Source organism: Desmodus rotundus, chromosome 6, assembly GCF_022682495.2.
Source record: "Desmodus rotundus isolate HL8 chromosome 6, HLdesRot8A.1, whole genome shotgun sequence".
NCBI classification, from domain to species: domain Eukaryota; kingdom Metazoa; phylum Chordata; class Mammalia; order Chiroptera; family Phyllostomidae; genus Desmodus; species Desmodus rotundus.
The window spans coordinates 53,848,326-53,862,172 of NC_071392.1; the positions used below are offsets into that span (position 1 = coordinate 53,848,326).

The 13,847-nt window shown below is 36.1% G+C and overlaps 1 protein-coding gene across 5 annotated transcripts in view; it reads left to right on the forward strand.

Annotated features, from left to right (window-relative positions):
* Positions 1-13,847, forward strand: part of SUGCT (succinyl-CoA:glutarate-CoA transferase) — a 1,028,943-nt gene that overhangs the window by 827,652 nt on the left and 187,444 nt on the right. For all 5 annotated transcript variants that reach the window (XM_045193162.2, XM_053926097.2, XM_024558287.3 and 2 more), the window contains one exon: positions 8,180-8,243. In XM_045193162.2, coding sequence (XP_045049097.1) covers positions 8,180-8,243 — 64 coding nt within the window. The remainder of the gene's footprint in view (positions 1-8,179; positions 8,244-13,847) is intronic.

Below are 13,847 nucleotides of genomic sequence, written 5' to 3' on the forward strand. Positions count from 1 at the left end.
AACCTTGCCTTGTTCTCAATCTTAAAACAAATGCATTCAGTCTTTTATTATTAAGTATGATGTTACCTTTAGGGTAATTCCTCTAAATCCCTAACTTGCTGTTAGCTTTTATTGTAAATGGGCCAATGGTAAAATTTTTATAAGACAATTTAGGAGAATATCTTTATCACCTGGAGTAGGGAAAATATTTTAAAATATGTTATAAAAAGTGTAGCCATGCCCTGGCTGATGTAGCTCAGTGGATTGAGTGCATGCCTGTGAACCAAAGGGTCACTGGTTCAATTCCCAGTCAGGATACATGTGTGGGTTGTGGGACAGGTCCCCAGTAGGGGGGTATGAGAGGCAACCACACACTGATATTTCATTCCCTCTCTTTATCCTTTCCTTCCCCTCTCTCTAAAAAAAAAAAAAAAGTATAGCCAAAAAGGAAAAACTCAATAAATATGAGACTGCTGAAATTAAAATATTTGTTTATCAAAACACCACAAAGTGAGAAATAAATATAATCATAATATTTCAATTTATGTTCAATGAAAGATGTATAACCAGAATATGTAAAGAACTTTTAAGAATCAATAAGAAAAAAGTAATTAAGCTAATAGAAAAACATAATGCTTGAACAAGCAATTCACTGAAGAGGAAATAGAAATGGCTACTGTAAGCAAGGAAAATATACTCAACTCTTTGGTAATTAAGAAAATGCAAGTTAAAACTTAAATAAGATACCATTTCACAGTAATTATAATATATCGGCCAAACCTAAACACTCCGATTTTATATTCATTATTGGTGGGAATGGGTAAACCATTCAGAAAAATAATTTGCCATTACCCAACAAGTTGAAGATACATACATATACCCTGAGACTTAAGCTGTTCTAATTCTAAATATATGCCTCAAAGGAGTTATTGCACAAAGAGATGGGTTAATAGCAGCATTGCTTGTCACAGTAGAATAACTGGAAATAACATGAGTGGTTTAATAAATTGATATTTTTATATAATGGCCCACTTTACATTAATGGCCATAATTGGCCCATGTCCACAAGCTACAAAGTAGGTGCATCATACAATGCTAACAGAAAAAGTAACTCTGCCATGGTCAGAGTGGCTTAGTTGGTTGGAGCATCATTCCACACAGCAAAAGGTTGTTGGTTGGATTCCCTGTCAGAACACATGCCTGGGTTGCAGGCTCAGTCCCCATCAGGGTGCAAAGGAGAGACAACCGATAAATGCTTCTCTCTCACATCAATGTTTTTCCCCTTCTCTCCCTATCCCCTTCCTCCCCTTCTCTTCCTACCCACCTTCCTTCCCCTCTTCCTAAAAACAAAATTAAAAATTGAAAGAGACAAAGCAACTCATAGTAGAATTACATACTCATAATTTCACTGATATAAATGTTACAAATGGGTGAAAGCAAGCACTAAATTGTTAGTGGTATATACATACAGAGTATAAGTATAAAAAAAGTGGGATATGGTAAAAATATTCAGGAGAGTGATTACTTAGTGATGGAGGGGGAGGGATTGGGGCAAACTTGGAGTTTTAAACATTTTGATAGAATTTCTCAAGTTGAGCACATGGGTGTTCATTTTACTAGTATTCATTAAACTATGCATTTATGTTATCATATCTCTCAAATCATTAATATTCACATATTTAATAAGAGAAAAGAGGGGAAACACTGAGTCATGTGCATTAGCAACAAAATAAAATTAAATTGCAGTAATTATTTTAAAAGAAATTAGAAACCCCAAAATGTAGCATTTAAATCTGATCCCCATTATCTCAACAAAGAGTTTATGTGCCTTTTTTTCATGAATTTATGTTATTTTGCATTTTTATGGTCATAGTTTTCAGAAACAGTTGAATTAGCTTTTAACATATGAATTGTAATTTATGCCTTTAGACATATAACTTTGCAAATATTGTCCCAAGGTTATTTTTCTATTAAGCTAAAGAAGTGACTAAATTGATGAAATGAACAATACAATAAATGAGATTGATTACTTCAATGCTTTTTTGCTTTCAAAGAAATTAGTTCATGGTTTGGAAATAGTTTTCAGAGTTTTCCCAGTAAAGAAAAATGCTATGATTATTTTCTTCAAGTATGGTATATTCACTTTACATGTATAATGCATTTCCTCACTGTTTCTGAATTTATAGGTCACCCTCTCTGACTTTTCTTCACTGTAAGTGGCCATGATCCTTGCAGAGCCTCTAAGCATTACTTATAGAGTGTCTTCAGATGTGTACAGTAGATCTAGGACAAATTCAAGATCACCTGGAAGAAGCTTTAGATAGAATACTGAGGGAATTGCTAGGCAACACTGGAACATGATAACTAAGTTTCTAAAGGTGAACATATTTTGGAAGCCCAGTAAAACAGTTTTGTATCTAGAGAACTCTAAGTATTTATTAAAAGGGTAAAATAACCAGCCCCTCCCCCTGGGCTGGGGTATTTAAGGGGCTGGGTGATAATGGTGAAGGGATTAAGAAGTACAAATTAGTAGTTACAGAGTAGTCACAGAGGTGTAGATTACAGCATAGAGAATATCGCCAATAATATTGTAATAACTATGTATGGGGTTTGGTGGGTACTTGAAATATTGATAGGGACCACTGTGTAAAGTACATGATTGTCTAACCACTATGCTGTATACCTGAAATTAATACAGAATAATATTGAATGTAAACTATAATTGAAAAATAAATAAAAGAGTAAAACAGAGAATACTCTCCAATGCCCCTCCATAAATTAATGAAACCAAAAGGGGCCACTTGCTCCTTAGTTAATTCAATTTAATAAACAAACAAACACATTGAATTCAGTAAAATATTATTGAGCATCTACTAGAGAGTGCCAAATAAGTTTCAAGGCACTGGGGATATATAGCACTGAACTAAATATACATTATGTAACAAAAACAGACCCTTGAACACCATTTAATTCAAAAGTCTCCCTTACAGGACTGTGTAAGGTTGTTCAGGGCAAGAACCTTGCTTGTTCTATGACCCAGTCTTTCCTCAGTACTCAACAATGCCTGGCACTAGTAATAATTGATACTTATTATTAATTGTTCATCATTACTGTTGATATATTTAACATATGTTTGTTGCATGAATGAATGTGCCCCAAAGCCACACAACTGGAACTTGGTGGAGCCACAGTTTGAACCCAGTGGTGAAAACAGTTGCCATTCGTAGGCCCTCTGCTCAGTGCTCTGCCCTCGTCATCTCACTAACCCTTAGAAACTCTTGAGAAAGAGATAGTATTACTCCCTTTTCACTGATGAAGGTTCTTAGCCTCAGATACTTAACTTCCTTGCCCAAGGTCACCCACTGGGTCTGTGCCCTCCAAATCTAAGCCTGGTTAGGGCCCAAATCTTTTCTCTTTCACAGCCTCTTTGTCTGTGGTAGCCAGAACATCTTGGCTACCTAAGAGGCAAAGGTTCAGTGTATTAACTAATTGGGCCTCAAGGTACCAAGCAGTACAAGCAGTTCATTTGACTGATTTTCTTTATTCAATGAATTCACTAATTTGTTTCACAAAATTGACCACATCAGCTAGTTATGTTAATGGTAAATCAAATTACGCTATTCACTTTTTTCTTTTACTAAGTCTTCAAGTGTCAGGAATCTGGCAGCCACTCATTAACTGTGAAATCCTGGGCAAGTGCTTGACCTCTTTGGGCTTCCCTCACTGTATCAGTAGAAATGCAAATTATAGTAATTTCGACCTAGTTTAGCTAATGAGAAGATTAAGTGGAGATAGCTCTTTAGCTCCTAATTCAATGCCTGACCCTAAGGAGTTTTGATAAGCAATACCTGCTATTTTGTTTGTCATTGTAATTGTTAACTATAATGTTTTATTTCACTATCATTTTGTTCAAAGACTTTTACTTGCCTCCTTGACCTACATCCTTCAGCTTCCATTGGAGGCAGACAGAATTACTTGTTCCTTATTGGAAATTGTGGAGTTTAAATTATGTCTTACAAATTGGCTCAGGTCTCTTACTCCCTACTGTTTCTTTTAATTGCAGGCACTTTGAATGAAGTTCATTTGTCTTTTTATTACCAGCCCTTTCTTATCATCTAGCATATAGATGCTCCATGATGTTTGTTAAATTGAATGAATAGATCATGTGTTTATTCATAGTGAATGGATAGATCAGTTCTCTTCTGTGAATCTTAAGTTAATATCATTTATGGTATTCCATTGATTTTTTTACTGAATTTATTGGGGTGACATCGCTTCAGAAAATCATACAAGTTTCAAGTGTGCAACTCAACAAAACATCATGTGCATACTGCTTCATGCATCTATTGCCCAAAGCAAAGTCTTTTTCTGTTCCTATTTATTCCCCCTTTGCCCACCTCCACCTATGCCACCCCTCTTCCCTCTGGCTCTCACCACACTGTTGTCTGTGTCTATGTGTGATATATGTATGTATATATAAATTTGATGTGCTTTTTACATGCATCACTTGTGTATGTCATTTAATGCTGGCACCCTATCATTCTCTTTTCATCTGAATGTGCCTTGCTACTTATATTCTTGACCCAGATCTCTTGCTTTCTGTAAAGATTTTTGCTGCCTATACAGTGGGTATTTTTATTTTATTTTTTACAGTTTTTTTTTCTTTCTAGTGCTATATTATGGACTTTTTTCCTGCCATTCCTGCCATAGGATGTTATAAAAAGACTGTCTTACTTTCACTTAAACTTTTATTTCCCACATCATTTTAAGGTATACATTTTACTCTTTTCCCCATCATTAATACATTACCATTTGACTCTATCATTAGGCTGTCAATCTGTAAAACTCTTGAAGAAGAAAGAGAGGCCTTATTTTAAATAGGCCTGATACTTTACTAAAGATGTTGGTGCTCTGTCTAAAATTCTATTCTTGTCAAGAAAATGCTTTTGAAATTTTAAGAAGTGAAAATTAGAAAAGCTACAAAACCAGGAAAGATTTAGGGAGAAGAATAATAAATAAAAGAAGGACAAAGTCCACTACAAAATTCTAGAGAAGGTCCTTGCCTTATTTCAAAATAACTAAATATGTAATGAAGAATACCCTGAATGGCCAGACTATGGTTCTAGGCATGAAATTCTCCCTATGGAAAAATGGTGTTTGAAGGTTCTAAGCCAGAGTTCTATTCCACTGTTAGTGAAAAATAAAACACTATTAAATGTGAATTTCTAGGTTAAAGGTAATACAGATTGGGGATTTGAGCCTGGATATAAAAAGGAAAGGGAACACTTAGTAACCATTCCCGAAGAAACGTTATATAAATGTTGGTAAGTGGCAGTTTCTCCATTTCCAGTGAAGTTCAGATGAGAAAATATGCCTGAAGTGCAGTAGGAGAGATTTATGTTAAAATTCAGAGAGACTGTCTGGTCTCTGAGATCCTCAAATATGTTACTAAGCAGAGCAGGACTTGCCCCACAAACAAGGCTGGAGAGTTTTCCAAGATTCCGTGTCATTAGGCAGGGTTTCCAGGGGCAGCACTGCCGTAGCCTCAGCTGTTCTCTGAGATAATCTGACCCGATTCATGAAGAAGCTATGGAATTTTATCAACTTCAGACTTTACATTAAAAGGTGGGTGGTGGCCAAACAAGGGAATAAGGTAGTTCTTTCTGAAAATGAGGGCTCTGACTATCCCATTTGCCTTGTAACTGTACAAATGCTACAGCAAATGAGAAACTGCAACTAGCTTACTTTGCCAGACAGGGAAAGAATTTATATATCTGCTTAAAACAGAATGATTTTCAATGCGAAGGAATTGATAAGTATAGAAAACAAAGTTTCATATTGGGAATTGCTTATATAGACAGCAAAGGGGGTAGGGCTGGAGGAAGTACACTCCTTAGGCTGCTTCCATGAAAAACTTCAATCAGCTGCTAGCTTTTGTTTCACAAAACTTTGACATATGTCCCTTGACCTTTACCAACTACCCTTTCACGTTTGACACTTAACGTTTGCTACATAATTACAATTCACATTAATTAATTTCAACACTATCAGTTAAGTTATATTTAGCTAAGAACACTCACTTTTGTCTTTTGTGAGTAGCAGTGCAGTATTATTACAAAGAGGTAGTCAGGAGGGCAACAGAGATAGGAGAAGAATGATTCAGTGTGCAGATAATTGTTTCGAGTGAAATTTAGCTCAGTATTTTTGTTCCTGTCCTCAGTAGAACTGAGATTTAGCACCTCGCATTGGCATTTAGCCCCCACCCCCACATAGGAGGAGGCAGTGTTGGGCGGGCGCTGAGAACGAGCCACACCAGAATTAAATTATAGCACAGTTCTAACACTGGCAAGAATTTTCTCTGGCCAGCTCTTGGGTGCAAAGCTGGTGATTCCAAAAGAGAGGCAAGGCATCCCTAGAAAGGATCTCCATATGGTATGGCGTCACTCCCAATGAGGGGAGCTAACATGGTTGTTGTTTCAAAAGCATATTACCCACAAAATGGTGACCATTCCCCCCCAAAATAGTGGAAGCCAGAATATTTATTCATAGAAGAGCTGTAGTTCTAACATTATAAAGTTACCCATGAGATTGTCTTTTTGGTGGATTATTCCACAATGGGACCAGAAGGCTCACTAGACATGGGTAAAATCCAAGGTATGTGACATCTTTCCCTGATTTTTCCAAGAGAGAAAACATTTTTATTAGTTTATGTATTGCATGCTCTTTTGCTTTGTGAAAATATTGTATAAGAATATGGATATGCAAATTTTACTTTCACCTGAAGCTCAAAATACTAGAGAACCATTATTACAATCTTCCATTCTTTGGGATGTTAGCATGAAGTTGTGGTCTACTAGTTTACTGTGCCACTGAAATACTCTGTCTTTTAGATCCATGTACAGAACAGGAAGAGAGAAGCTCTCCATTGGTAGATATTGTAGGTGAAACACAGTGTAAACCACCACTATATGTCTCACTGAAGATATAGTAATAGTAAATTGATTTTTTTTTTTGGATTTTTGAAACAGTATACCCAGGCAGCTTCCAGCTATTAAAAAACAAGCAAAATAAAGGAAAACAATTTTGTAGCATTTTTATTTGTGAGGTTATAGAACGTTTTCCCTCTAGTAATTCAACTTTTATGTGTAGGATCTAATTCCATGCTTTCATCTCATCCTCTTCCTACAGTTGGAGGACACAAACCCTGGCAGAACTTATTTTCCTACCCATCCCATAGGAAAAATACAGCCTCTCTATGCCAAGGATTTGAGTAGCTCTGGTTCAGGCATCAAGTAACTCAGCGTCAAGTCACCTTTCTGCTGGTTGGGCACTGAAAGATTATCGCCGTCCTAGTAACTGGCCTTGAATCTTAAACCTGAGACCAAGTCTACCTTGAGTCCTTGATGGGACACCAAATACCTCCCTTGGACCCCATGCATGATACTCTTATCGGCCCTCTAACGTGAGGTCTCTGGCTTTTTTTTTCTTTCCGTTGTCTCCTCTCACTCCCACCATCCTCCACTGACTGTAGTAGGATAGTGGAATCCTAGTTATGAAACCTAATCTTATGATTAAGGTCTTAAGACCACTGAAAATATTTCTGGCTTCAATTTCCTACTCAGGCCTCTGACCTGGGCCTACTCTGGGATCCTTGTCAGCTGGCTCTGCCCATTGATTGTCACAGTAGCCTTGAATCTGTCCATTTCCAAAAGTCACTGGGCTTTCTGGATACTCTGATTCACCTTTCAAACTGGACTGACTCCCCACATCTTCCTGAATAAATTGCCAGGAGTGTATGTGCCAACCCAGGGAGCAACCCTGTTTCAGGTTTGGTTCCTCCTGGCCTGGCCTGTAGTTGGCCTTGGCCAAAGCCTGCTATGAAGTAGTATAGGAAGAGGTTAAGCTTTAATATTTAGAAGATCATACATAGATGAAAGGGGGGATATCATACCCTATATTTAGGAGCAAATATTTATAAGAGTGGGAAAAATTTGAGTCTTCTATTTTTTCTTAGTTTCAGTTGGTATACTATAAAGTAGAAATATTTTTGTATCAAATATTTACTATTAAAAATGTTAAGCGTTTTTGTGTTTTTCAATATCTTTCTTTAATGGACTGAATTGGTGGCTTTTCATATATCTTGAGATAGAAGATAATTTTATTTTGTGATTTATTTTTCTCTCTGTTCTTACATTTCAAGGTATTACACAATGGCCTCATTATGGAACTAAAACATCCAACTGTGGGAAAGATATCAATCCCAGGTTTGAAAATTTTTATTTTCTTAACATTTCCTTAAAAATCATTCACTATGTTGATTGCTACAGGTAGCTGATGATTCCCCAAACAACTTGTCAAGACATTGTCCCAAGTTTTCATTTTGTATAAAAGTTGAAATCACATCCACAAGAATGTATGCTGAGGCTACAGAATTGTGTCTTTGCTCTAATAAATGTCTGGCTGTCTCAGTGACAACAAAATGCTTGTATTACCCAACTCTATGTTCTGTAGTCATGTATTCACAAAAGTATATTATGTAATTTCCAGCAGCTATATAACCATAGATGTGTCAAATATGCAATTACATGTGGTTCGAATGAGAAAAGAAGTTAGGCTCAGTGGAAGTGGTGTCCAATGGAGGTTACTGACTGTTCAGGCCAAGGCATTTTCTTTACAAATTATTATTTTAGGGTATTTATCTTAGCTTTGTAGGTTAAGAAATTAAGTGTTTTCAGTAAACTCAAAATACATTGAATTCTTGTAATTTGGCTCATACCAAACACACTCACCAAAGAATTTTGGCCTAGGCCAAAATGCCAACTTTATACATTTGGGGGTAGTTCTCTTTCCTTGTAGCCAAAAGGCTCGTGCCTGTCTACCCTCAGAGCACTCGGACTGCAGCAAGAGCTTATGAATAACCTGCTACCATCCACAGACTTTACTTCTCTAGTGACTATAGTATGACCATTCCTCATATCTGTTGTCTCTACTCTGGGAATTGCTGGAAAAACACTCCATATTCTTGTTCATTATGTCTCTATTTTACAGACTATACACAAACTGTACACTTATTTTTTTTTCTTTTCTTATGACAGAGGATAATGAAATTAGCTAGGATATAACTTTGATCACAATTTTCCTGAAATTGTATCCTGTTCACCTTGCTTGAAATTTGGGTATTCCCCAAACTCCTCAGTCACTGCAGTCAAATGGCATACATTTACTTCAGGTTTTAGGTCTCATTTATTGAATAATTATATTGTTAGTTTTATTCCAGGTATATTATAGTTCTAAGATTTGGGATCTGCTTGACAATAATGTCTGAGAACACATCAAAAAAATGGCCATTGGCATGTTAAAAAATAAGAGGGAATTATGATAAATAAAAAAAATTGAAATAGAAAATTCTAATGCACGGGAGTATAAGGAACACTATATATGAATTAAAGAAGGTTAAGAGCAGGTATAAGCATACCAGATGTGGGGATCACATTTTTATATGGAAATGCTGTATCATGTTGAAAGGCAGTGAAAAGGAAAACATGTTAATAAAAGCTAAGCAAGTCACTTATTCATTCATATTATTGAGCAAATACTAAGTTCCAGGCTTAGGGACTTAGTATTTGGGTCCTTGGAATGCAAAAATAAACCAGATACCTTGGCCCCTGCCACATGGGGCTCATACTCAAATGGAAAATCAGATAATAAAAGCAACCAACAAATGTTCCCATAACTACGTCATGGTAAGAGCAAGGAAGGGGAACAAACAGTGTGTTGTCACAGAGAATAATGGTGACAGAAGTCACCTAAGTTAATTTTGTAGATCAGAGAAAGCCTCTCTGAGAGGATGGTTTATAAACTGAGAACTGAGGGATCTAAAGGAGTCAACATTTGAAGAGTAGGGGAAGAGCCGAAGGACCACATGTGAGAGAACTCTGAGGTGGGAAGGAACTGGGTGCATTTTAATCCAGTATGAAAAAGATGAGGAAAGGAGGCATGAAATGAGACTAAAGAGAAAGGTGAGGCCTCACTAAATGTGGTTTTATTCTAGTTTTAAGCAGGGGAGTGAAATGACCCAATTTATAACTTAAGCAGGAAGTCAGGTTAGGAAGTTCTCACAGGAGTTCAGGTGATGCTATCTTAAATTAGGGTCATGGTAATAGCAAAAAAGAAAAAGGAGTGGTCAAAAATATAATGATGGAGCTTTCAGTATGAAAAGACTTCAAAGGGCATTTTGTTCAGTGGTTTCTAACTTTAATTTTTAAATAGTAAACTGATTGTCCATGTGAAGTCCCAATATCTAAAACCGATCAAAAAAGAGTTTTGCTGATTGGTAGGTTAGCGCTCCAACTGTTTAGCTTTCTTTTGCTTCTACCATGCCCTCCAAACACCTCCTTAGAATCATGGGCCTTGAGGAACAATTCAAGAACTACTGATCTAATTTAATTACACAAGTTTAAATATGAGGCCCAACTGTCATTGATTCTTCAATACATGAGAGAAAAGGGTAAACATTTGAAAATTAATGTAATTGTTTGCATGTTGGGGTAAACATTTGAAAATTAATGCAATTGTTTGCATGTTGGTAAGGAAAAAAAGTAAGTCAGTGGCCAACCTAGAATGAACTCACTGGATGTAACTCTCTCATCAGTCAGATGTGAATTTGTTGACTTTCCTGATAAATGAATGAACAATCAGTCTCAGGAAGAGGGAAATATTTTTTCAGATTCCTTGAAGGTGAAAGCATACTCCTTTTGCTCACTTGAATTTATAAGAATATCTGTAAGCTATAGTCACAATAATGTTGTGTAATAAATAACCACAACAATCTCAGTGGCACTCAAGTGTAAGCATTTATTTATTCCATGGATGTGGATCCAAGTGGGGGATGGCTGATCCAGGCTGGACATGAGGAGGTGACTTTTGTTACAAGCTATGATCTGGTATCTAGTGAGGCTTTGCCGTCTCACTGTGAGTTAGGCTCAGTTCTGCTCTACATGTCTTTCATGTTCTTTTCATGGCAATGGCAGGAGAGCAAGACGATAAGTAGAAACCACAATGCCACTTAAGGCCTTCTGCATTACTATTAGATCCTTCGGCCCTCATTCTATTGGTCAAAAGCAAGTTTTAGGCTGTATCCAGTAGGTAGAGAAATCTCTGTTTTTACATGAAACTACAAAGTTACATGGCAAAGATATGGGCACAAGGAGGGGTAAATAACTGGGGTCAACAATTCAATTTACCTCAATAAAATTCTCAAATCTGTATTATTTTTTATCCTTACTTCTCTTTGGGAAATTTTATATTTGTTTCTTTAATTTCTTTAGAGCTTAAGAATATTTTTTTAACTTTTTTTATTGTTGTTTAAGTACAGTTGTCTCCATCTCCACCCCCATTCCTCACCACCCCAACAATCCCTACTTCCCACCCTTGATCCTACCTCCTCTTTGATATGTCTATCTTATTGACTTACCTTATATCATTTCTATAAAATTATTAATATAGGAAGTCTCAGATTTGAAATGAAGTGGATGTGTTTAAGTTATTTTTGGAATTAGTATCTGAGTGTCTCTCCAAGGCAGCCTATCTAGACTCCCCATGAAAGCAAAGAGACAGTTCTGCTTATAGATTTCAGATAAGAAGTTGCTATTGTTTCCTTAAATTCAGTGTATCCCAGTAAGGGGCCACTCAGATAGGATAAGAGATATTAAGTACAAAGAGAATTTATAATAAATAATTCAAAATTTTCCTGTGCATTGCCCTTTTCATTGATTTATTTACCTGTGATAGTTTTGCCTTTCTTTGTAAGTAATGTTCCCTTTGGAGACTTCATGTTGTAGAAATAACTCAGACTCTCCCACAAAATCTCAGTGAAGTGAATCTGCCAAAACAGGAAGGGTGGGTAGAATGAAAAGTGATTTTATGCTACACTAGTTTTTAGTTAGCCAGTGGAGACACATTTTTGAATTCATTAAGGGTAGTTCTATAGATTTACATATATATTTGTGTCTTCACATTTACAGTAAAAATCCCATTAATGTTAGTCCAAACTACTTATTTATATTTCCTGTTCTTAGTGAATCTGTACTGAATTTTTGATACATTATACTAATTTGCCTGAAGCATTTTGTCTTAGTAGTTACCTGTCTCTTGAAGAGAGCAATAATTCTTATGTAATATTGATTGTACCTCTTTAGAGATGTATAAATCTGCAGCAGTCCCTCACATTCTCAGAGAAGAGCTCCTGTGTACTCCTAATTGATTGATGCTTAAAGATATTGGTCAACCAATGTTTAATAGACTTTGAACAGGAATGGAAAATTATTTGCCTTTCAAATTCCTGTTGGCTACTTAAATAATTATTGTAAGCATTTAGTACATTGTTACAATATTTGCAATTATTGCCAATATTAAATAAAAGTACAACAAGTATTATGGTCTAAATTATCTCCTTTATTAATTAATATCTATTCCAACATACTTTTTATATCATCTTCTCCCTCCACTATACAATAAATAATTAAAAAATAAATTTCATTTGCCTATATACATGTCATAGTGAAAGCATGTGATATAGTTAATGCTCATAAATTATCTCTAAATACGAGTTGTAGTTATGCTAATTCTATTATTTATTTCATATATTGTTCATGAAACTACTCTCATTTGAGCTTTATAGCCTGTTTTATAGTTAAACATAGAAACTAATATAAATTTATTATTAATGGGGGTACAAATGACAAAAGGTATCATACTTTTCTTTGCTAGGCTTAAAGATTCTTGCATTTTAAGAATCCCCAATCAGGGAAGTAGCCCTTGGTTTTTGCTCATCATTAGCCTAGTGACAGAAGTGTAAGCACCCTAGGTACAATGTACTAATTTGCTCATAATTAACTAATGTAACCTGATCAAGGGCCAAATCTTCAAATACACACTCACTCACACCGATACCCACACCCACACACAACTAAATTCACTAACCCTATTGTCTTCCATATGCTATATTAAGATCTGGTGATAGAGTTGTACCCAAAACAGGCCCAGCCCCTCAAGGACATTACAGTTTGCCAGGGAAGGCAGCATTCAGTAAATACAGAAAAGTGGGATGAGTGTTTTAATGGAAAACTGGAGGTTATAGCAGGATGCTCTGAGAGTACAAGCCAGGGAGACCTAAGCTAGTGTGTAGAATCAGGAAAGTTTTCCTGAGAAGTGAACTGTAAACAGAGGAGTGAACAATGACCAGTTGTCAGCTAAGCCAAACTGGTGTGGGCTAAAGGAGCAATGAGGAGCTGGAGTGCTAGTGTCTGGAGGAGATGAGAAAGGGCTCAAAAGGAGAAAGGGGGGAGGAGTAGGCTCAAAGTTACCCTGGAGAAGTAGCCAGAGGCCAGAAGAATGAGATCTAAAATGCAACTAATGATCACATTAAAAATAAATCAAAATATAAAGGAAATCTATGCTGAGGGCTCTGAGATCCCTATTTTCAAGGAGCGAAGGTGGGACTTGGAAGAAGAGTTTGGGTAAGAACTTCAAACCTAATTGGGCAGATGTTCTCATTGATTGAGTTTAGGGATATTTCTAAAAAACCTCTAAGTCAATTAAATATTTTTGTAAAACTCATAGTGTCCTGCACTTTGAACTGAAATTAATAAAAATTTGTCTGTTAATTACTGAAATGAAAAGTCACATTAGAGTTCATGACATAACATTTCTTCAGCAAAAGATTGGCTATTATATAAACACTACCTTATCTGTGACTTTACTGAAAAGATCTTAACATTAGTTATTACATTACAAAGGACTGCCAGTTTCCACTGAGCCATTCACCATTTGCATTTTCTTCTTGAAATACTGCTGGCCTTGGTTTTTAG